This window comes from Sinohyriopsis cumingii, chromosome 17 (assembly GCF_028554795.1).
Source record: "Sinohyriopsis cumingii isolate HCF-2022 chromosome 17, ASM2855479v2, whole genome shotgun sequence".
NCBI lineage: Eukaryota > Metazoa > Mollusca > Bivalvia > Unionida > Unionidae > Sinohyriopsis > Sinohyriopsis cumingii.
Genome location: NC_142977.1, coordinates 13,047,218 through 13,071,028, shown reverse-complemented (window position 1 = coordinate 13,071,028; position 23,811 = coordinate 13,047,218). Strand labels below are relative to the sequence as shown.

The 23,811-nt window shown below is 35.2% G+C and overlaps 1 protein-coding gene across 1 annotated transcript in view; it reads left to right on the top strand.

Moving 5' to 3' along the window:
• The window catches only part of LOC149777771 (heparan sulfate 2-O-sulfotransferase 1-like), a 161,029-nt gene that overhangs the window by 37,539 nt on the left and 99,679 nt on the right, over window positions 1-23,811 (top strand). Inside the window, exon 4 of the mRNA XM_089938807.1 lies at window positions 2,499-2,584. Coding sequence (XP_089794933.1) covers window positions 2,499-2,584 — 86 coding nt within the window. The remainder of the gene's footprint in view (window positions 1-2,498; window positions 2,585-23,811) is intronic.

Sequence of the window (23,811 nt, the reverse complement as noted above, 5' to 3'; positions counted from 1 at the left end):
GTGTGCCTTTTTTTCACCTTTTATAATTTATGGAAAATCTCAAAATCCCTTGGTGCACATTATATAGATGAATACATTCAAATAATTCAAGAAACTTGCTTCTAAGGCAAAAAGAAATGTGTTTCCTATTGCACTGTTTTAAAAATTAGGGTTACAAGGTATGTAGCTTTTTTTGTGGGGGGAAGGTATATGTCATATGTATTAGACTGATTAGTATATATAATGTACTAAGTACTAAGCACTAAGCACTTCAAGTACTGGGCTAAACAAGTTCAGTTAGATGCACCAATCAATTTTAGAAAAAAAATTCTTTTAACATTTTTTTTTCCTTCATGGGGAAAAAATGCTATGGTACACATTGAAAAACGGGAAGAGTGGACCAACCGGAAACTCACTTTTTTTTGTGCCTAATGACTTCCATGTCCTGCATCACTTGTCCGTCATCATCAGGGATTATGAATATGGATGATATGGGAGTGGCCTGGATTATGAATATGGATGATATGGGAGTTGCCTGGATTATGAATATGGATGATATGGGAGTGGCCTGGATTTTGAATATGCATAATATGGGAGTGGCCTGTTATCCTTCTATGAAGTATCATAGTCATAGTTGATACAAATATCCACCTGTAATTTCCAAAGCGTCATTACTACCTGGACAGGTTTTGGTAATTGATCAAAAATGGGTAATTTCTAGACAGAGATCAATTTTTGTCCAGAATCTAACATTTAGAAATATTTGACGTTTAAAACTATCTGACATTTAAAAAATTTGACTTGCAAGCTTTCACAGATAGCCGAGCTGAGAATAGAAACCATGAGGTCAGTGATCTGTAAAGGCAACACTTGTGTATCATGATACATCTCATATTGCAACACCATGACAGTAGTAAATTATACAAGAAATATACCTTTGTTAAGCAGACACCTGTCTAATTAAGGGGCCACCTCTTTTAGAAAAGGGTTTTCAAGTGAAGAACATGCAGAATCACAGATATCTGGTTTCAGGTACTTGACAGCAAACTAATTAGGGTTTAATCTATAGCACTAACAATGTTTTGAGATAGTTTTATGGACTATAAAACAGATAATTACTATTCCTGAGTCACTTGTCTGTCCAAGAACGCGTTAGGTATAATCTTTTTTATAGCCAGGTGTTAAATGTTTTAATCAGAGTTATGGTACAGGGAAGAGTAATTGCACGTTTCCCACAGACCACCCTCACCAATCATTTATACTGGAGTTTCAGCCTTAAAATATTCCTTGTTCTTAGGGACAAGGTTTTCTCATCAGTCAGTATTTCTACCAATATGTATTGGACTTGTTCACCACTCATATCTCGTACCACAGTCTAGCTTGCTAAAAGACTACCTCTCTTCAATCACATGTCTTGTACTGGTATAATTTTGGGGGTGGGGTGGGGATGTCTTTAAGTTAATTTAAACTGCTAAGAAATGAACTTTTCAATGAAGAGACAAAGGAACATGTCTTTAAAGGATGTTATTTCTTCCCTCTCAGTGTTGGGGTGATTATTGTTGTTTCACTGTACAGAAGAACATTGATTACTAAGCTACCAGTTATTCAGACTTACTGTGTGTCCAATCATACACACTTGTGTCATATGGACTAACTGATCATCTTGACTTAACATTCATAAACTTTTTTGTCATATGGACTTAACAGACATATGGTTTTGTCAGTACAGTATATGGAATTGGCAGTCATACAGAATTAAAAATGGCCTTCAGATGCCCAAGTACTGTGATCAGTAATGTGGGTACAGTCCATGTCGCCCAGTCAGTCCAGATTGCTAACATTTGAATGACAATCAGTTATGTGGGTACATTTGAAGTCCCTCAGTCAGTCCAGATAACATTTGATTGGTTCAAATTAATGTTTAACTATATCTGTTTTTGTGTTTCTGGTGTCCTTCCAAATCTTATTGCATGAGATGGCACAGGGGATTTTGTTGTGTTTTCTTGTACTAGGTCACTGCTGCCATTTCATATTTCATATCACTGAGTTCAACATTTTCAAAACAGAATTATCTCATTTAAACATTCCCTAGTGATGCTGACCAATGTCCAATGCTAATTTTGATCTGTAAATCATTACCAAATGCTATTTATAGAACAAAAACAATCCTGTCAGTAGTGATGCTGACCAATGCTAATTTTGATTCACCAATTTTTATCAAATTCTATCTGTGCAATGAAAATATGACAAGTAATAACACAGATACCATATATACATGCAAACAAATAGAAACCTACTGCAGACGTCATTGACCCAGATATTGTGTCACATAATACATTGGCAGATCTGGGTCTCTGTACTTTATTGGAACTAATCGGTAGAACAAACATCCTAAACCATGATCTGCCACCACATAATGCAATGTTAGATAATGATCAATGTTGTTTGCAGTTGGACATAAGTTATGTACAAGTATAAATTGTAATTGTTCTGTTTGTTTTTTTCTTTTCTTTTACTAGGTGCGGTTTATCCAGAACATTACAGAATGGGCAGGGAAAAAGCCAGCCATGTATCATGGTCATTTTTCCTACATAGATTTCAGCAAGTAAGATTTTTATTATTTTACTTCAATCAGCTTCATTTTTGGCAGCTTACCCACCCACCCCCATCGTTAGTGCAAGGGGGAAATAATGTTATGCTTGTCCATCAGTTACCCCATCGCTTTCAACTTCCTGTCCCCATTCTTTCTACTTCCTGTCCCCATTCTTTTTCAGCTGTATGGACTTATGTGTCAGTATCCTCTTTGACTATCACATCTTTGCACTAGAAGACTAGCGCGACCTTATATTTCACACAGTGGTGACTAATATCTTTAGTTATACACTTGCTGGTAAGTCTTTTTTCCTGTGCACATGAGGGGCCCTGAGTGGCCGAGTGGTCTAAAACGCTCTCCGTTACGGATCACTGCCATCTCACCTCTGTCTGCGGCGATTCGAGTCTAGGATTCAGCCAATGTGGGTATGTGAGAAAGCTTGCCAGTAGCTTCTCGTGGGTCGGTGGTTCTTTCCGGGGTTTTCCCGGGTTCTTCCTCCACCATTAATACTGGCCGCCATGTATAGCCTATCGTGTGCTGAAAAATGGCGTTAAGCCCCAAAAACAACAACAGCAACTGTGCACATGAGCCAGCAGAGTTAGGCAGCTTTGCATGTGGTTGTGTTTGAGTACAATTCTCTCTAATCAAAATTTAGTAACCATTGCTTATATTTCGTGTGTTTTGGATTTTTAACATAGTTTTAACAATTTTGTAGTTTTATGACTACAGTGTCTGCAGCGTGACAATTTATAGTGATGTCTGGCTCTGGGGCAGTCAAATTATTCTGACACCAGGCCAACCAGTCCTAACACTAACCTCTTAATGCTGAGTGCCAAGTGAGGCAGCTGCTAGTACCATTTTTATAAGTCTTTGGTATGACCCAGCGGGGGTTCCAACTTGTGACCTTCCACATCCAAGACAGATGCTCTAACCACTAGGCCACCAGATCAGTACAGACTTAATGTTCTTCATTTAACCTTCAGTTGGTTGTTTTCTGATTAAGTCAGTTTTGCTTGGAATTCTTGGTTTACTCAAACAAATAACAGAATTTGATAAAAGCAATTATATATTTCAGACGGTAATTATAATTGGGAGATTTAAAATTTCATGTTTTGTCTCATTGTCTGCCTTAATTACCGTGTAGGATTGCTGTCATCTCCTGATGTTATGTATGTTATTGAGACTGAATTATTATTATTGTTGTTATTATTATTATTATTATTATTATTATTATTATTATTATTATTATAACATTATTATTATTATTATTACTATAACATTATTATTATTATTATTATTATTATTATAATAACATTATTATCATTATTATTATTATTATTATTACTATAACATTATTATTATTATTATTATTATTACATTATTATTATTATTATTATTATTATTATAACATTATTATTATTATTATTATTATTATAATAACATTATTATCATTATTATTATTATTATTATTATTATTATTATTACTATAACATTATTATTATTATTATTATTAACAAAAAAGAGACTTTATTGCTGAAGGAAGAAACTTTCAAATACAAGATGCAAACAACTTTTATTGAAATGTCTGTAGTCTGGGTAACATAAAAACAATAGTTCTAGTTGTGCTATTTTACCAATTTGATAAAAACTGATATATTAAAATGAGCAGGAAAACAGCTGGTACATATTTATGTTAAAATGATACACATCAAATACATTAAAATGCCAACTGTAACAACAGCTTTATGGTCAAATTACAATATATATATATATATATATATATATATATATATATATATATATATATATATATATATATATATATATATATATATATATATATATATATATATATATATATACTGTGAAATTAGAGATTGTTCTTTGTACATGCTGTTCAGATCTGAAATTAGAGATTATTCATTGTACATGCTTTTCAGATGTGAAATTAGAGATTGTTCATTGTACATGCTTTTCAGATGTGAAATTAGAGACTGTTCATTGTACATGCTGTTCAGATGCTAGGAGCCTGAACAGTGTGAAATTAGAGATTGTTCATTGTACATGCTTTTCAGATGTGAAATTAGAGATTTTTCATTGTACATGCTTTTCAGATGTGAAATTAGAGATTGTTCATTGTACATGCTTTTCAGATGCTAGGGTTCTTAGTATTGTGAAATTAGAGATTGTTCATTGTACATGCTGTTCGGACACATAATCGGATTTCGACCACGGGCGAATTTTGGGTAGAAAAAAGTTGGGTCCAAAAAATTAGGTTTTTTATCTGTATTTTGTAGTGCAGCTAGATATTCCGGATTATTTGGTATCATTGTAGAGCTACATCTGTCTACCTTTCTATAATAACCCCCCCCCCCAACTTTAGTGTATCATGCATGACCATGATGCTACAGTCTCAGCTCAGCAGTAGGCTACTACCTCCTGCCCCGTTAAGTCGTACTAGGGGTTAATGTGTTAAAGATCACATGCACCTAGTGTGGACCTAATGAAAACCAGTCCTTTTACTCTAAGAAATATATTTTTTAAATTGTTTACACCTTAAATCAGTAGTCCCATCATGACCTCGACAATAACCAATCATTTTAAAATAAAAATAGAGCTTATTTACGTGGTTGCTACTAATTTTGAATCAAGGTCAGGATCTAGGTTAACACCTGGTGTTAGCTAAAACGAACAGTCACGGTCAAACTATTTTCTGGAAAAAGTCAGATTTAAAACTGACAAACAAACAATTAAATTGAAATCAATATATATTAAATCAGATATAATTAAATCAAATGTACATAACACTATTAATATGTAAAGTAGGTAGATTTGCTTTTCTTCGAAGAGAAATATATGAGATATTAAAAATTAATAATTCTTAAATTGTGTCATTATTTTATTTTATGCAGAAACATGTTGGCAATAATTAAAATTGAAACTAATAAAGCAATTATAGAACATTAACATTATATTTGTAAGTTGATACAATGCATTATGTTTAATTGACTTGTTGCCTTATGACAGATCATAGACATGTGGTTGCTGGAATTTAGTTGAGAGTCAATATCCACTCTAAGCAGTTTCAGTCTTCACTGAGTATTTTATGGTCATCTTTGAACACAGAATCCCACTGACTAGTAGAATTCATGGTCATCATTGTGCACACAATCCTCACTGAGTACTTCATGGTCATCATTGCACACAAAATCTTCATTGTGTACTTCATGGTCATCATTGTGCACACAATCCTTACTGAGCACTTTATGGTCATTCCTCACTGAGTACTTCATGGAAATCATTGCACACATAATCTTCATTGTGTACTTCATGGTCATCATTGTGCACACAATCCTCACTGAGTACTTCATGGCAATCATTGCACACATAATCTTCATTGTGTACTTCATGGTCATCATTGTGCACACAATCCACACTGTGTACTTCATGATCATCGTTGTGCACACAATCCTCACTGTGTACTTCATGGTCATCATTGTGCACACAATCTTCATTGACAACTTCACGGTCATCATTGTATAACTAAACAAATTTTCATCATTTTTCTAAGAACAGGTGCTTCATATTTAAGTGGATTGGCTTGCATATAATTGTATACTAATCAGTCAGAATGTTACTTTCATATTTCAAGCAGGTTTTAGATTCATTTATCTTTATGGGTGTAAGAAATCGTGTTTGTCATCAGCGTAATAATAGTGTTATTAAAATTTTTCGGACACTTGTGCTATAAGCTTTTTCCATGGTATGCATTTGTTCGTTAAAATTGCAGACTTAAGTTTAATTCTCCCTTTTATTAATCCCTAGTCCATAATCGGGTTGTCTGGACACTGCAAAGTGTCAGCAGAAAAGGTCTAACAGTACATCGCAGAAGGACAAGCAGCTTGATTTCCTGTTTGAATAAGCACAAATCTTACATGTTGCATTACAGGTGGTGCTGCTCAGTTTACACAAAATATGTGTTCCTGAAGTTATGGCAATAAATCTGAAGTAATTATTCCTGTAGACCTCTAAATATCAAGTAATGATTATTTGTTATTTCTCAATGAGCAGAGAAACGCTCATATGTGAGCTGCATGTGAGTCACAGCACATGGCCCCAGCAAAGGCATAAAAATGATCAATATGGTACAAACTGAATGATTTTTTAACATTATAAATGGCGTTAAAATGAAAGCATGTAAATTGCATTGGTGTATAGCAAGCGTCACATGTATTTAACACTTCTAAATTGCTAGTGTACTGTATTTTGTCAAAGTCACTTGGATCAATAAAAATGGCTATTAAGCAATTACATTGTCTACATAGTTAGCAGAATGGTTGCTGCCACAAGCATGAAAATAAATTGGTAAACTTTTTGATCAGGAATGTGACCAATAACTTGAAATAATTACATTGAATATCATTTTCTGAGCACAGCAGTGGCAACCTGTTATTGTGATGTCTACGTCAGTGAGAGTAAACTTGAACTTCCTGTTGATCTTTTACAATTTGTATGCACCATCTGATGTATTTATGCAAAAATAAAGAAGAAATGAAGCAAACGAAAGAAGAGCAAAGAGTAAAATGCCCTTATTAGAGTGCAGCATTAGTTTGGATGCGAGTATGGTATTTTCAAGTTTTGGGAATGAATTTTCTTGGTAAATTTGTTTAGTTTTGAGATAAGAAAATGTTGGGGTTTGTTTCCAGTCCCAAAGATGTAGAGTAATTATGACAATGTACTGTTAAATCAATGAATTATTAGTTTGAAAGTAAAATGTTTCAACGAAAAGGGCAATCCTGTAATAAAAAAATCTGGTGGTTAATTGAATATTTTATATAAATTTCAAGCTCCAGAGAATCTGCATGTGTGATCAATTATCCACATGTCAATACATCCGACATGCTCCTGGGGTTTTTCCCTGCTCTTAGACCTGGATCATATTTGGAAACCCCAACTAAACCAAATAAAAATTCATTGGCGGTGTAAAGACAAAGTTCTATAAGTAATTGCTGTTATTGGCCCCTAGGGTTCCTCACTACTCTCAAGGAACTTGGCCTTGAAATCGGTCAAGATACTCACTATAAATAAATATAAGTATATCATTCCTGACCATGAATAGACAAGTGCACATCCTAACTGACATATGCCCCAGGGGTAGTCCTTACCCTCGGGATCTATCAAAGAGGATCTAACATTAGGGTGGCGGTCAAAAAGGGAAAGTGTCTGGGGGTACTTTTTACAAACACTATATTATTGTTTATTTTTCTTTCCCAAAAAAATGCTGCAGAGGCAAGACTAAGCAGTTGTAACATTATATGTGATATTCCTCAAGTTTTTGTTATCATAATTGTATTATATTTAATTTTTAATTTTAACCACAAACAACCCAAACTAATGCCACCCCCTTCACTCCAGTGAAGGTAATATATCTAGCAGGTTTTTACAACCCAAGAGCCAGTTCAAGTCTCAGATTCAGCCAATGTGGGTATGTGAGAAAGCTTGCCAGTAGCTTCTCGTGGGTTAGTGGTTCTTTCCGGGGTTTTCCTGAGTTCTTCCTCCACCATTAATACTGGCCGCCATGTATAGCCTATCATGTGCTGAAAAAATGGCGTTAAACCCCACAACACCAACAACCCAGGATTTCACAATCTGCATGATAAGACAAATTCAACAAGTTCAGCTTCTGTTTTTTTAAAAAAGTAGCTAGTGTATCTTTGAAAATAAATTTGGCTGATTTAAATTATACCACTTGGCTGCTTTGTAATGTCTCTCTAAACTGTATAATGCACTGGGCGGATCCAGGTATTTACTTCTCTTTTAAAATGCCAGTAGTAAACGGAGACAAAGAACAGACCATTCAGCAGCTTTCATTGAGCCCTGTTAAGCACACATTACAACAATAAATTATAAAGTTATGTTACCACTTAATAGAGGTTTTTACTAAAATTTATATTTTACCTTCTGTATTGGCTGCTTCTGTGCATTTCAGTTTGTGTTTGTGTTATGTAAAAGTTATTTGAAATGGAATAGATTGCAGTCGATTAAATAATCACATAATGTTAGTGATTGTAGGTTCATAAGTGATGAATCACTAATTTGGGGTTAAAGGTGATTGACTTTCTGCATATGCATGGTTAATGTTACCATAAACATCTGGTTAAAAATGTTGGCTTATGATAGTAATTTACTTTTTCTGCCACAGTGCCATAATGAAATGTAAGGATACATTTGCTGAAATAATGGCATAACGAAATGTACAGACACATTTGCTAAAATAATGCCATAATGAAATGTATGGACATATTTGCTGAAATAATGCCATAATAAAATGTACAGACACATTTGCAGAAAAAATGCCATAATGAAATATGTGGACACATTTGCTAAAATAATGGCAGTATACAGTATCAGTACATCATACAGCATCAATACAACATACAGTATCAGTACAACATACAGTATCGATACAATATACACTATCAGTACAGTACCTCAGATGCTTTGAACTGCACATACTTTTTAAAAGAAAACATCTGCATGATCAAGATGTTGCTTATAGAATTTTTTTGAAGTGTTTGAGACGAAAGTGTCATTAAGCCTCTTCAAAAGTTTAAACAGTACCAAAGAATGAATGGGAATATATCATGGGGGTGGGGATGCAGTAAGGGCAACAATTATGTTTATTAGACATTATGGGTTGCATTGGGTATGTCTCATGGTGGGATACATTCTTGCTATAGCCATCAATGGAGAAAGATAGGATTATGTCATGATTGGAACTAAACTTCTTAAATGCTTGTCTTCCAACTTTATAATAGCAGTATATGATATTTTGTTACATCTTGCTGAAAGTTGGTCCAGCTTTGGGACAAATATTAACTGCCTTACTGAGAAGGTCATTCTTTACAGATCTCTGACATCTCACCTTTGTCTGCATAGGACCAGGTATTGACTTTGGTCAATATGGGTTTGTGAGAATGCTTGTATGTAGATTCCCTTGGGTTGGTGTTTATTCTGTGGTTTTCTCAGGTTCTTCCTCCGCCAAGTATACTGGCCACCATGTATAAGCCTATAATCATGTGCTGAAAAACAGCTTTAAACCCACAACAACAAGAACAGCAAACCATGCTGGCTTAAGATATCAGATCATGACCAGATTTGTGTATACCTGCCAATGTATAAAGTTGCCTGCCAATGTATAAAGTTGCTTTCTGCACAATCACTATTGTACACTATTGTATTTGTACACCATCTAAAGCAGGCATGTGCAGGCAACTTGGCTTTATCTACTTATTTACATCACAGGGTGTAGTCTTAAAACTTGTTTATCTGGTCTGCACCCTTGAGGAAGTTACACATGCCTGATATTCTGTTACCAAACCTTATGTTTGTTTTCTCCCTCATGAAAGGAAGAACCCTACTGAGTTGGTGCTTAAAAAACCCTTAAAGGTCAAGGTCAGTTTGACTGATAGAAAAATATGGTTTCAACAGAAAACTTAAGTTCTCCATTATCTTCAGCTACCAATGTTTGTGGATGGCTTAAACGTGGGATGGGGAAGAAACCTTTAAACTTGGAGTAAAAAAAAGTCAGAGGAAAAGTTCACTGTGGCTAAAAGAACAAAATGGTTTCCACCAAAAGCATCATGTCTCTTTCATATACCTCAACCAAATTTTATGAATGAATTGCATTTGGGGTGAGGAAAAAGCTTATTGGATTTTCACTGAGAAACTGTACATGCATGTTTTCAGTTTTTAAGGTAGCTTTAATAATTTTGCAGTCATATCACTACGATGTCTCCAGTGTGGCAGTTTATTGTGATGTCTAGCACTGGGGCATCATGCTACAGACATCATATCCCACCCAGTCACATTATCCTGACACCAGGCCAACCAGTCCTAACACTAACCTCTTAATGCTGAGCACCTAGCTAGACAGCTATATATTGATAGAAAATATACCTCCAAAGGCAGCTGTTAGTACCATTTTAATAACTCTTTGGTATAATTCATTCAGGGTTTGAACCCACAACCTCCCACATATGAAGCGGATGTTTTAACCACTAGGCCACCGGTGTGGTCGATTGAAAAAGTCATTGTTATTGTGATTAAAGAAGAGAAATGGTTTAGCATTAGTTCTACACCTCAGACCAAACTTTGTGGCTGGCTTGCATTTAGAATAAGGAAGAAACCTATATGTTTTGGGATCAAAGGTCAAATGCCATGATCATTGTCACAAAAACGCATACTGATTACAGTTTTTTTTTGGTCAGGTACCAAATTTTAATAAGATTAATATAAAACTAAATTATAGTTTTTAATATTTAATAATTTTGAATATAAAAGCACACAAGGGAAGGATCTGAATTGGGACTATTGTTTTCTTCCGTTAAATACTTTATTAATGACTGCCACCAATGCCTGTATGTGCAACCATTATGTTACTGGGTGCAGGTTGTTATTCACAATGGTGGTATTCAACAAACTTGTATTTTTAGTAAAGGCTGGCATAGTCATCAAATGCCTCTACATTGGAGATTGGGGCCCCGCGTGGTCTAAAGCGCTGTCCGTTATGGATCATTGCCATCTCACCTCTGTCTGCGTGGGTTCAAGTCTCTGATTCAGCCAATGTGGGTATGTGAGAAAGCTTGCCAGTAGCTTCTCGTGGGTCGGTGGTTCTTTCCGGGGTTTTCCCGGGTTTTTCCTCTACCATTAATACTGGCTGCCATGTGTAGCCTATCGTGTGCTGAAAAATGGCATTAAAACCCACAACAACAACAACAACAGTGTTGGAGATTTTTGTATTGATGGGTGAATAATTTAGTTTTAAGGAGATGTTATTCATTATATCTGAGTCACCAGTTTAATGAACGATGAAACGTGATTCTCAATTTATTTATTTAAGCTGCATCTCTGAAGCCACTGGATATATTGGGTTTGGAAGAAGGAAATAGAGTGGGCATTTCTAATCTCAGAGTATTGGAAACTTCTTTTTAAATAACTCCTTATTTGGTTTGGGAATTTTATACTGTTTGGTAGACATGGAACACAGGTGGGGAGTATTACCAGGTAGCCTATACTGGAATAGTGATTGTAAATATTCAGGTGCACTATTATGGGATATCCTGTACATTAATTTAGCTTTTCTCAAACAGATTCTGTCTTTAGTAGGTAATATTTTTAACTTACCAGCTAAGTTTTCCTTGCTTTCTTTCTGGATTGTTATTAGCCCAAATGCTCTTTTTTGAAGATGTGCCAGCTTTGCTATCATTTGAATTACTCCATACTGTATCACAGTAGTCTAAATAGGGTTGTATGTAACTGTTATAAAATAGTTTTCTGTGCCTTTCAGGGAGAAAATGTCTTATCCTACAGAGAAGCCATAAACTTGAATTGACTTTTTTACTGATATGTTTGATATGTTCAGTCCATGATAGGTTATTGTCTACCAGAACATCAAGTAGTCTATCGTGACAGACCATTTGCAAATTTGTATCCTTCCATGTCAGACATAGTTCATCACTATCAAGATTTGTCCTTTTTTGCCATGTTGAGATAAGTAATATTTTAGTTTTACCAGTATTTACCACCATGCCATTGCATGTGCACCAGTTTTCCAGTTTGTTTAGGGCATTCTGTAAAGAAATTTCGAGTTCATGCTTTGTGTTTTGGATGTCTGACATTGTTGTGTCATCTGCATAGAGATCTGTAGAGGATATTGAGTCTCTTAGTAAAAGTGGTAGGCCATTAGTAAATAAAATGAATAGTAAAAATGGACCTGGAATTGAGCCTTGTGGTACTCCATATCTAATTGTTCCAGGTTCAGACAGAACATTATTTATGTAAACATGTTGTGTTCTCTCACTTAAGAAGTAAACCATCTAATTGTTCTTTCATCACATTGGTAGATTTTCAGTTTCTTCAAAAGAATTTCATGATCTGCCATGTCAAAAGCTTTCCAGAAATCTACAAATACAGATCCTATTATTCTACCTTGGTCAAGTGCTTGAAGCCATTTATCAGTTAGGGAGATCAAGGCAGTGTCACAGGAATGTCTGTGTCTTAAGCCTGATTAATTAGGGTGTAACAGCAGGTGTTTGGTTAAATATGACATGAATGAGTCATGGGCATGATTTTCAATCAATTTTGACAAGTTTGGTAGTATTGAGATTGGTCAGTAGTTATCAGCGTCATCCTTAGAACCAGATTTGTGAATAGTATGTCTTTGATTGTCGCATACATACAATTATTTATTTTCTTTTATTGTAAAATCATTCATGCCGTTCGCTGCATATTCATACATTATTTACATGTGATTTCACTCTTCTTCTGTCTTGTTTGCCTTGTACATATCGGGAAATATTATTGAGGAAATGAAGAATGAATCAATGAATGAAAGCTAATCTTGTACATCATTATTAGCTAATCTTGTGTAGCATTACTAGCTAATCTTGTACAGATTTACTAACTAACCTTTTATAGATTTACTAATTTTGTACAGATTTACTAACTAATCTTGTACAGATTTACTAACTAATCTTGTGTAGCATTACTAGCTAATCTTGTACATCATTACTAATCTTGTGTAGCATTACTAGCTAATCTTGTACAGAATTACTAACTAATCTTGTGTAGCATTACTAGCTAATCTTGTACAGAATTACTAGTTAATCTTGTACAGAATTACTAGCTAATCTTGTACAGAATTACTGGCTATTCTTGTACAGAATTACTAGCTAATCTTGTACAGAATTACTAGCTATTCTTGTACAGAATTACTAGCTAATCTTGTACAGAATTACTAGCTAATCTTGTATAGCATTACTAGTTAATCTTGTACATCATTACTAGCTAATCTTGTATAGCATTACTAGCTAATCTTGTACAGAAATACTAGCTAATCTTGTACAGAATTACTAGCTAATCTTGTACAGAATTACAAGCTAATTTTTTACAGAATTACTAGCTAATCTTGTATGAAATTACTAGCTAATCTTTTACAGAATTACTAGCTAATCTTGTAAAACATTACTAGCTATGAATCTTGTACAAATTTACTACTTAAAATTGCCATCAAATCTTCTGACTGATTCTTAATGATGCCACTCAGACATCCAGTATGGCTTATTTTCCTATGACTGTGTTATTTTTACTTTAAGACTTCTTACGATGTCTAAATGGTCCTAAATGAAAATGGTACTGAACTGACAATCAATGTGGCCACCACAGTAGCCCTGTTGAAAAGTTTTTTTATTGCTACTCCTTTTAATCAGAAAACCCTTGTCGATGAAATGTGAATACATTCTCCCACATTGTCAGTAAGACATCTTTTAGTGCACCTTGCATGCCTATGTGCAGAATAGTCAAGAATGCCATATCAGTGGACATGTGTCTAAACTTTGACCAGAGACCAGAATGCCATATATGTGGACATGTGTCTAAACTTTGACCAGAGATGAAGAATTCCATATCAGTGGACATGTATCTAAACTTTGACCAGTAGTCCAGAATGCCATATCAATGGACATGTGTCTAAACTTTGACCAGAGACTAAAATGCCATATCAGTGGACATGTGTCTAAACTTTGACCAGAGACCAGAATGCCATATCAGTGGACATGTATCTAAACTTTGACCAGTAGTCCAGAATGCCATATCAGTGGACATGTGTCTAAACTTTGACCAGTAGTCCAGAATGCCATATCAATGGACATGTGTCTAAACTTTGACCAGAGACTAAAATGCCATATCAGTGGACATGTGTCTAAACTTTGACCAGAGACCAGAATGCCATATCAGTGGACATGTGTCTAAACTTTGACCAGTAGTCCAGAATGCCATATCAATGGACATGTGTCTAAACTTGGACCAATAGTCCAGAATGCCATATCAGTGGACATGTGTCTAAACTTTGACCAGTAGTCCAAAATGCCATATCAGTGGACATGTGTCTAAACTTTGACCAGTAGTCCAGAATGCCATATCAGTGGACATGTGTCTAAACTTTGACCAGTAGTCCAGAATGCCATATCAATGGACATGTGTCTAAACTTGGACCAGAGAAAATTTCTAATGCTGCTAGTGCTTTGCCATATTGTGGACTCCCTTCAACAAATATTATCTCGGTGTTAGAATTTCGTTTGACATAATAAAGACATACTACAGGTGACGCTTGATTTATACCATAGATGTGTTTCTGACATTATAGTGTAAATCTAAATTGCCCGCTAATCGAATATATCGGTGCTTACTCTGTGAGCTGCAGTGAGATGGACTTGGATGAGCTGCACATGAGTCAATGGTGTCAAAATGAGCACAGTCGTCCAAATTGAATGTTATTTCTTTGTTATAATATGGCATTAAAATGAAAGCATGTAAATTGAATTGGCAAGCATCACCTGTACATCAAAAATAGATGACACCTGATTAATGGGCATTTCTTGTCAAAACACTTGTAAAGTTTATTTCATCATGTCCTCAGACATGTGTGTGAGCATAAAAATAATGGTTAGTTGCTGTTGCTAGTGGCTTTATTACTTTTAATTAGAACCTGGGCAACATATTTTGTTATGAAGGTCTGATATGTGGGACATACCACAAGATTGTTAAATACCCATGGTGTGAGGGGTCATTATTACAGTGTCTTTAGGAAAGTATCAACCCTGGGGCAGTTGTCGGGTTATATGGTTTTGACAAGTCCAGTACATTAGCTTTCACCCCCATTTGTCTTGTGCTTCCTGGCTATAGAGTATTGAACAAATGAGAAAACAGGATTATTATGGTCAGCCTGTGTCCAATGGCCCATTATGTTGAGCTAGCCAGTGGTCATTTGAGCTCATTTGTTGGAATGTAAGATCTCTGATGCATACAGTGTTTGTGTTTACATAGATAGCTCCTGGCTAGTTTATTCTCTGTTGTATTCTATAGACCTGTGAGTTCTTTTGGCTGAATAGTACAATTTAACAAATTCATCCATTGGCCAAATATTACACAGTTCATTCATTTCACAATAGTAAAGAAAATCTGAATGGCTGTAATCTTTGAACTACCATATATACTGCAAACTGCACAGATCCAGCTCTGTTGCATAATGTGCCAGTAGATCTGGGTCTGTGTAGTTTATTAGGCATAATCTGTAGAACAAACAACAAAGACCCTGATCTGCTAGCACATTATGCTACAACAGATCATGATCTTTGTTGTTTGCAGTTTGATTCAACTTACAAGTGAGTACATATATATATGTGTGTGTGTGTGTACCTACATAACAACAGGGATCAAAGATTCCATTTGTCCACTCATGTATAAATTGTGTCTGAGGAAGGGAAAGTCCCTTTTTTCAGAAGATACTTATCCAATTGGACAAGTGTCATTTTAAGTATGTTATTCATCATGTAGGTAAAAAAATGAGTAAAAGTTCCAAGTCATATATTTCTGCATACCTTAAATACTCGCTGCTTATAAGTCGCTTTTTAATGGTGGGGGAATGGCTCTTTTAACAAACCAACAACACAAGGATTACAACACTCTACCAGTTGAGCAAATAAAACTCCTTTATGATATTTGATAATAATTTGGTTATTTTTTTAAACTGCTCCTTAGTTTGCTTTGGTTTGATTTCCTTGTTAAGAACTAAACTGTGGTATCACATTACTGTATACAGTTATGCACTATGATAGGAGTCTTGATAAAACAGCTGCCTCAATTATTGGTGGCCTCATTTAAAATGTAGGTCATTGTGGCCTCACAATGTAAGTCATTTTTATGGCTCCCTTGAACAGTGTTATAAAGAAGGAGTATGGTTCTTCAGGTTCCTGAGACTGTTTATTTCATGGCACTTTTAACACATTAACCCCTGGTGACGAGTTTAAGTGGCAGGAGGTAGTAGGCTACTGCCAAGCTCTGTAGCGTCAAGGTCATGTGTGATACACTAAAGTGGGTGGTATTATAGAAAGGTAGACAGATATAGTACTACAATGATACCAAATAATCTGGAATTTCTAGTTGGACTACAAAATACAGAGGGAAAAACCTCATCTTTTGGACTAGATTTTTTTTCTGCCCAAAAGTTGCCCATGGTCGGGAGTCGATTTTGTGTCCAGATTTTAGACTTTTTGGTTTCAGATCTAAGACAGACTGGTATGAACTGCAAACAGACAGACGAACCTTTGCAAAAAGTAGGAGAAGATGGGCATTTGGAATAAAAAGTTGTCTCAATACGAAAATAATGGGTCCGTTAAGCAAAAAAAAAAGAAAAGAAAGAACTCCAACTTTTACCCTTCTGCTCATGCATGAGCCAAATAACCGATGAAAAGAATGTTTCTAACACAACTAGGCAGTATGTTATTGGAAGATCACCTGGAAGTTGGTGTTTTAGGATGTATTCAGAAATAGCTTTCAAAATGTGTTTCCTACTCGAATTTCAAATGAAAACGACAAAAACCTCCAGGGGTTAATATGTTAACATGCTAGCTATAGCATACAGATGAAATGGAAGATTTTCCTCAAGGGAAGATGAAGGCTGCAAGCCCAAGCTGGTCTGGGTGGGCATCAAACCCATTACCTTTGGATTAGGAGTCTGATGATCTACCAGTTGAGCTACCATGACCTCTTTCTCTTGAGAGAGAAATTATTTGGTTGGTGATGTTGAGAAATAACTATATTATTATCCATGAGATACAGTTTAATCAAATCTAATTAATTTGGAATTATTTAGAAATCAAAGAATATATTTGTAAATATGCAAGTTAATCTTTTCTGTCTGAGGAATTATAATTTTCAGAGGTAAAAGATTACCTCGCGTACCAGCAAGAATACTTTGGAAGTTCGTAATTCTTCATAAAAATACAGTTGATGCAGATGCCAGAAGTGTCTGAACAGGGTTTAGTTTTTCTTGTTGTTTGAGGAGCAATATTCCTGTTGTAACGGTTGCAACTGGTGGTGGTGTTGTGAGGTTGTGCCTTCTTAAAAGGTGTCTGTTTTATTTGGCTGTCATTATCTAGAGGGTGATCGTTCTCGGTGTTATTGCCCAGATCGAGTAAATATTAAAATAAAGTGTGAAATTATAGATGGAATAAATGGAGATCTGATATAGACATGACCCCCCGTACATGAAATAGAACAATTTAATCAATTACTTAAACAACTGTGACAATACATTACATTAGGAAGATACACGTCATTTTGGAATAAATGTTTCACTGAATTTCTAATACAAATATATTTATATAAATAGCCAATCTGTTTTAAATGATAGAATTAGTTTATCATATATTCAAGTCAACAATCGAAGTCATTGCCTTGTACAACTTCATAACCTGCTTATTCTGGTCCACTCCAACTTCACTGTGGTAATTCCTCTAGGTCCTTTCACTTTTTTCCTTTTCTGACCTCCCTACTATCTCGCCTCCTTTCGGCCCTCAAACTTTGTGTGGTTGGGTGGATATGTAAGTATGTAGATACTTGGATAAGTAGGTATGTGGATACGTCAATGGATATGTCCATGGAGCTATTTCCCCTTTCAAAATAAACAGAAGCAACCTAAATCTTCTGTCAGTTGTCCTGCTGGGAACAGATTATTTAACTCCCCTCTCGTTATGTCAGATATCGTTCTGTCAGAATTCAAACGGACCAAAGGCTATCTGGTCAAGCTAAACATGGCAGGCCATAACCAAACCTAGTTCCACAACATTGATGTACTTCCTAATGGTCATTTAATCACTGATTCCCATTAACATTACACATGACATAACAGTTCCGTTCTCATCTCAATTACACAAATGAGTGAATGAAATTCATTCATTACATGGCTTAACTACATTATTTTCAGTGAATATACACATTCAGGTCTTTAGCATACATGAAATTATCTAAGGTTGGTGAATTCAAACGGATTCTCATAAGTCATATCAACTAAAGTAATGCATGAGATTCTTAGATTCCTATAGCAATCAAGACGACAAATTCAGACGATTCATCAACTTATACAAAGATCATTGACGAATTCAGATACATGAACTCAACACAGTTACACTCATATCAAGATAATTGATCTACAGATTTAAGCAAATAAATTCATGCAAATATAAACAATTAAATTCAAGCAAATCATTATATTGGTATCAACAAAATGAAATTGATGCAAATACCTTGTGCTTTCAAGCTTTGTTTGCTTCTACGGCCAGAATTGTGTCTGTTGAGTTTCCAGACATGCAGCCCCTTTGACCAATGTTTTATGAGAGAATTTCTTCCAGATTCACTCTCGGAGTCTCCTGTATTTTCACTCTTGCATGAAAATTGTAGACTGACTAGATTTTTTTCCGATGAGGGCAATTTAACCCCAAAATTTTTCACGTGGGAACCCCACCCCTTATTTAGTGTAACCAGTCAGGGTTAAATATATTTACCGCCTTTTATAAAAAGGTGCCAAAATTGCGGTAAGCATGACTTATAGAATTCCAAACAACAGATCTGGAAAATTTCAAATCTGACAGTTCCGATATAAAATCAAAGTTAACCTACCCTTTTCTAGTCATCTAATGGTTAAGTAAATGAAGGCTTAATTAAGAATCACTTCATCTCCCAACACAGGCATTAGAAATCATTGCAGTATAGCAATTTAACAAGCACCTGTCCCTATAAATCTAATTAATTGTTCTCTGTCCCAAATTAAAGTGCCCATCATAGATCAACATAAATTTGCATCCTTACTCCTGTCCTGTGGTGAGACAAGATTTTGTTTTTCATGTCATTTGGGGACAAGCTTCTTGTCCTATGATAAATAAAAAGCAGGGTTTATTTTTAAGTCGTTGTTTTCTTGCCTTTTTTCTTATGGGAACATGATTCCCAAAGAATGACAAATTAATCTGGTGTGACCTAAACATTAAATTCCAATAAACAAATTTATTGGAGAGAAGCAGAAATGCATTTCGGGGCCCTGAGTGTCCAAGTGGTCTAAGGCATTCGCCTTTACAGATCACATCTGACATCCGACCTCTGTCCATATGGGTTCAAGTCTAAGGCTCGGCCAGTGTGGGTATGTGAAAAAGCTTGCCAGTTTCTTCCCAATGTTTTGGTGGTTCATCTTGTTTTTTTTTGTCCGGTTCTTCCTCCACCAAATGTACTAGCACATAGCCTACCATGTACTGAAAAAGTGTTAAACCCATAACAACAACAACAAAATACAATTCTTATTAGTATTAACCTGTCCGTCCATTAATATTTACAGTATCTACCTGCTTATAAGTCAGATCCAAGTGCAAACAGTATCGACACGGACCTGCCATCACATGTGCCAGCAGATCATGATCTGTGTTGTTTGTTTCTGCTGATTACTCCTAATAAACTGCATAGACCATGATCTACTAGTACATTATATAGTGGTATATCTGGGTCGGTGCAGTTTCCAGTTTGACGAGACTTCTAAGTGAGTATATATGGTACTTCAGAAGAGGTCCTCATCTCTTAGTATTGAGCCTTCCCAGGGTATAGATTGGTTTTGAAATCAGCGGTTATCTCATAGGGCTTTCTTGCTTAAGTCCAGTATCTTTCTCTGTCTCTGTATCAGTGAAAGGTTTTAGCATGGCTTTATGGACTGTTTGTTTTGGCAACAATGTCATGGTGCTCTTTACATGTCTGGAACTTTTCAGTGATTGTACACTTTTAGATACAGGGGATTAATATAAACAATAAATTCAGGAAAACATTTAATGTACCATACATACCAGAGAGACAGTTGAGTACAGTAACTTGCAGCAAGTTCATCCTCCCTATATGGTGATATGTGTAATACATGTTGAAAATTTTAGATAATTAGACAGATTTAATAATTATTTTGCACCTAAAAGCAAAATATATTTCAATTCCAAAAAAAGATTTATTGATGGGTTTTGATGTGTTATTTTATATGTATGGATCATATTGTGACATCACTGGGAATACACATCCCAGTAGGATCCCTCTAGGACATGTCATTATGACACACCACAAAAGAATCTGTTCTAGGACTTTTTATGAGATTCAAACTAGGTATACACTCCCCAACAGATCTGCTCTAGGACATGTCGTAGGATTCACACACTGCAACACAATCTGTTCTAAGACTTTTTATAGGTTTCAGACTAAGTATACACTGACCAACATAATCTGTTCTTGGACTTTGTATGGGTTTCAGACTGTATACACGCCCCAATAGATCTGTTCTTGGACTTTTTATGGGTTTCAGACTGGGTATTAATGCACTGTTTACATATCATGTATGCATTATAACTCTAAGCATCATATGTGCCTTGATATAGGAATGCATTATAACCCTAAGCATCATATGTGCCTTGATATAGGAATACATTATAACCCTAAGCATCATCAATGCCTTGATAAGTGGATGAAGTATAACCCTAAACATCATATGTGCCTTGATATGTGATGCAATATAACACTAAGTATCATCTGTGCATTGATATGTGTATGCAATATAACCCTAAGCATCATCTGTGCATTGATATGTGTTTGCAATATAACCCTAAGCATCATCTGCGCATTGATATGTGTTTGCAATATAACCCTAAGCATCATCTGTGCATTGATATGTGTTTGCAATATAACCCTAAGCATCGTATGTGCCTTGATATGTGTATGCATTATAACCCTAAGCATCATCTGTGCCATGATATGTGTATACATTATAACCCTAAGCATCATCTGTGCCTTGATACGTGTTTGCATTATAACCTATAAAAACTTGCCCCATTTTTATAGTTCATTTGTCTAAAATTTTCAGTTTTTTTTTTATTAAGTAGTAATGATTTTTTTATGTAAATGATGATGGGTCATGTGTTCAACAAATTTTAGAAAGGTATTAACTGTGATCAATGTACTCCTTATCACTGACTTTTTTAAAGCCCATTCACAATCATGGATCGCCACTGTATGGCCAGTGTACTCCATATCAATGGCTCTCTTCTTTAGGATAAGTTATGTATGCTCCACTTGGTGGTTTATGTCCACATCACTGGTTTTGTTGTTAAGGTCAGTCATGCATAATGTATGGCCCACATTGTGGTCAGTGCGTTTGATATCACAGGCTTTATTAATAAAGCTAGTCATGCTTCATGTTGGCCCACTTTATGGTCACTGGTTTTGTTAAGACCAGTCATGCTTCATGTTTGGCCCACCGTGTAGTCTGTTTGCTGACCCATTCTGTGGTCTGTTTTATTTAATGATATCCTTGGCGTTGTTGTTAAAACCACTCATGCTGGCCTACTCTATTGACTGTGTAATCTGTGTAATGGTGGCCTACTCTATTGACTATGTACTCTGTGTAATGCTGGCCTACTCTATTGACTATGTACTCTGTAATGCTGGCCTACTCTATTGACTGTGTACTCTGGCCTACTCTATTCTCTATGTACTCTGTGTAATGCTGGCCTACTCTATTGACTATGTTCTCAGTGTAACAGGCTTTACTGTTAAAAATAGTCATGCATCAAGGATGGCTTACTCTATGCAAACAGAGTGCTGTTGTCAATCAGCATCCTTGAAAAACTCATATAACAGAGGTATTATGATTTGGGATCCTTGTTAAATGGTCAGTTACGTGTACCACTTGTGGTTTTTAATTAGATATGTGTAGCACTTATGGTTCTTAATTAGTCAGATGTGCATACCACTTATGGTTCTTAATTAGTCAGATGTGCATATCACTTATGGTTCTTTGTGTGTTAAATTATTCAGATGGACATTGATAATGAGCCATTAGTTTTTGATAAACATATTAGATAGTCATTTGTACCAAACTGATTAATTAATATTACTGATTTGTACCAAACATTATCAGGTTCTTTATTTTTTGGACTGAATCCAAATGACTTTTAACATGTGTTCCTTGGAGTGTTTGAGCCAGTACATGTCTATGATGCATGGAACAGATCATTGATACTGTAGCAAAGTAAAATATCTTTTTTATTGTCAAGCGATTTGTAATGCAAAATAGAGTATATGTGTGAGTAGGTAGGAATGTATGTATGCGTGTTTATGTGTATGCATGTGTGTATTTGTGTGTGTGTGTGTGTGTGTGTGTGTGTATATATATATATATATATATATATATATATATATATATATATATATATATAAGAAACATGTATTATACTAATCTTTATGATTCCTTACATAAATGAAATTATATAGATGTAGCATTAGATTTGCATACAACCCTGGATTGTGAAGGTACCTTACAGACTGATTATTGTTCATTTAGTACTCAATTTAATGATTTTAAAATCAATGAAAATTATTAATTTGGTATTAATTTGGAGGGATTTAACTTTACAATCAATGAAAATTATGCACCCCCCCCAAAAAAAATATGATATTAAAAGTATTTTTCCTTCTTTGCCATCTTTTTTCTCAACAATTTAACCTTATTGTTCACAGTTTTGAGATTAGTGGATTTTTTTATATACACATTGTTAACATAATTAGGTTAGAATTGCTGTTTAAAGATTTCACAGATGCTGTGCATATTATCATCATAATTTTCTCTTACAATGAACATCACACATTATCATGATTATTATTATTATTATTATTATTATTATTATTATTATTAAATCCATGTATGTGTATTAAATCCAGTAGTGTTAGTTATTCCAGTTTCTTCAGTTTCACTAAAATCACTTATGTTATAATCATCCACTACCATTATCTTACTGTTGAGATTTTATCAACAGCTGTGTGACTTATACACTTGGAACGATATATAGTCATACAGTGACTGCTGCAGCTTGGTTACATTAAATAACACTTCAAATTACACAGCAGCATTTTATAGGAAAAGCATATGTTGTATTTGGAAGTGGTGAGGGGTAAAATATAGATGTTTTACAAAAAAAAAGCTCCTGGAATGTGGACATGGTGAAAATTTTATGTTGGGCAGACAAGTCAACATTTGCATGCCACCTGTACATAGCAAGACAATTGTACAGCAGGTTTGGCATATAAGTCAAAGGTCCCATGCCACCCGTACACAGCAAGAAAATTGTACAGTAGGTTTGGCATATAAGTCAAAGGTCACATGCCACCTGTACACAGCAAGACAATTGTACAGTAGGTTTGGCATGTAAGTCAAAAGTCCCATGCCACCTGTACACAGCAAGACAATTGTACAGTAGTTTTGGCATATAAGTCAAAGGTCCCATCACACCTGTTACACTGCAAGAAAATTGTACTTTGGTAGATAAGAC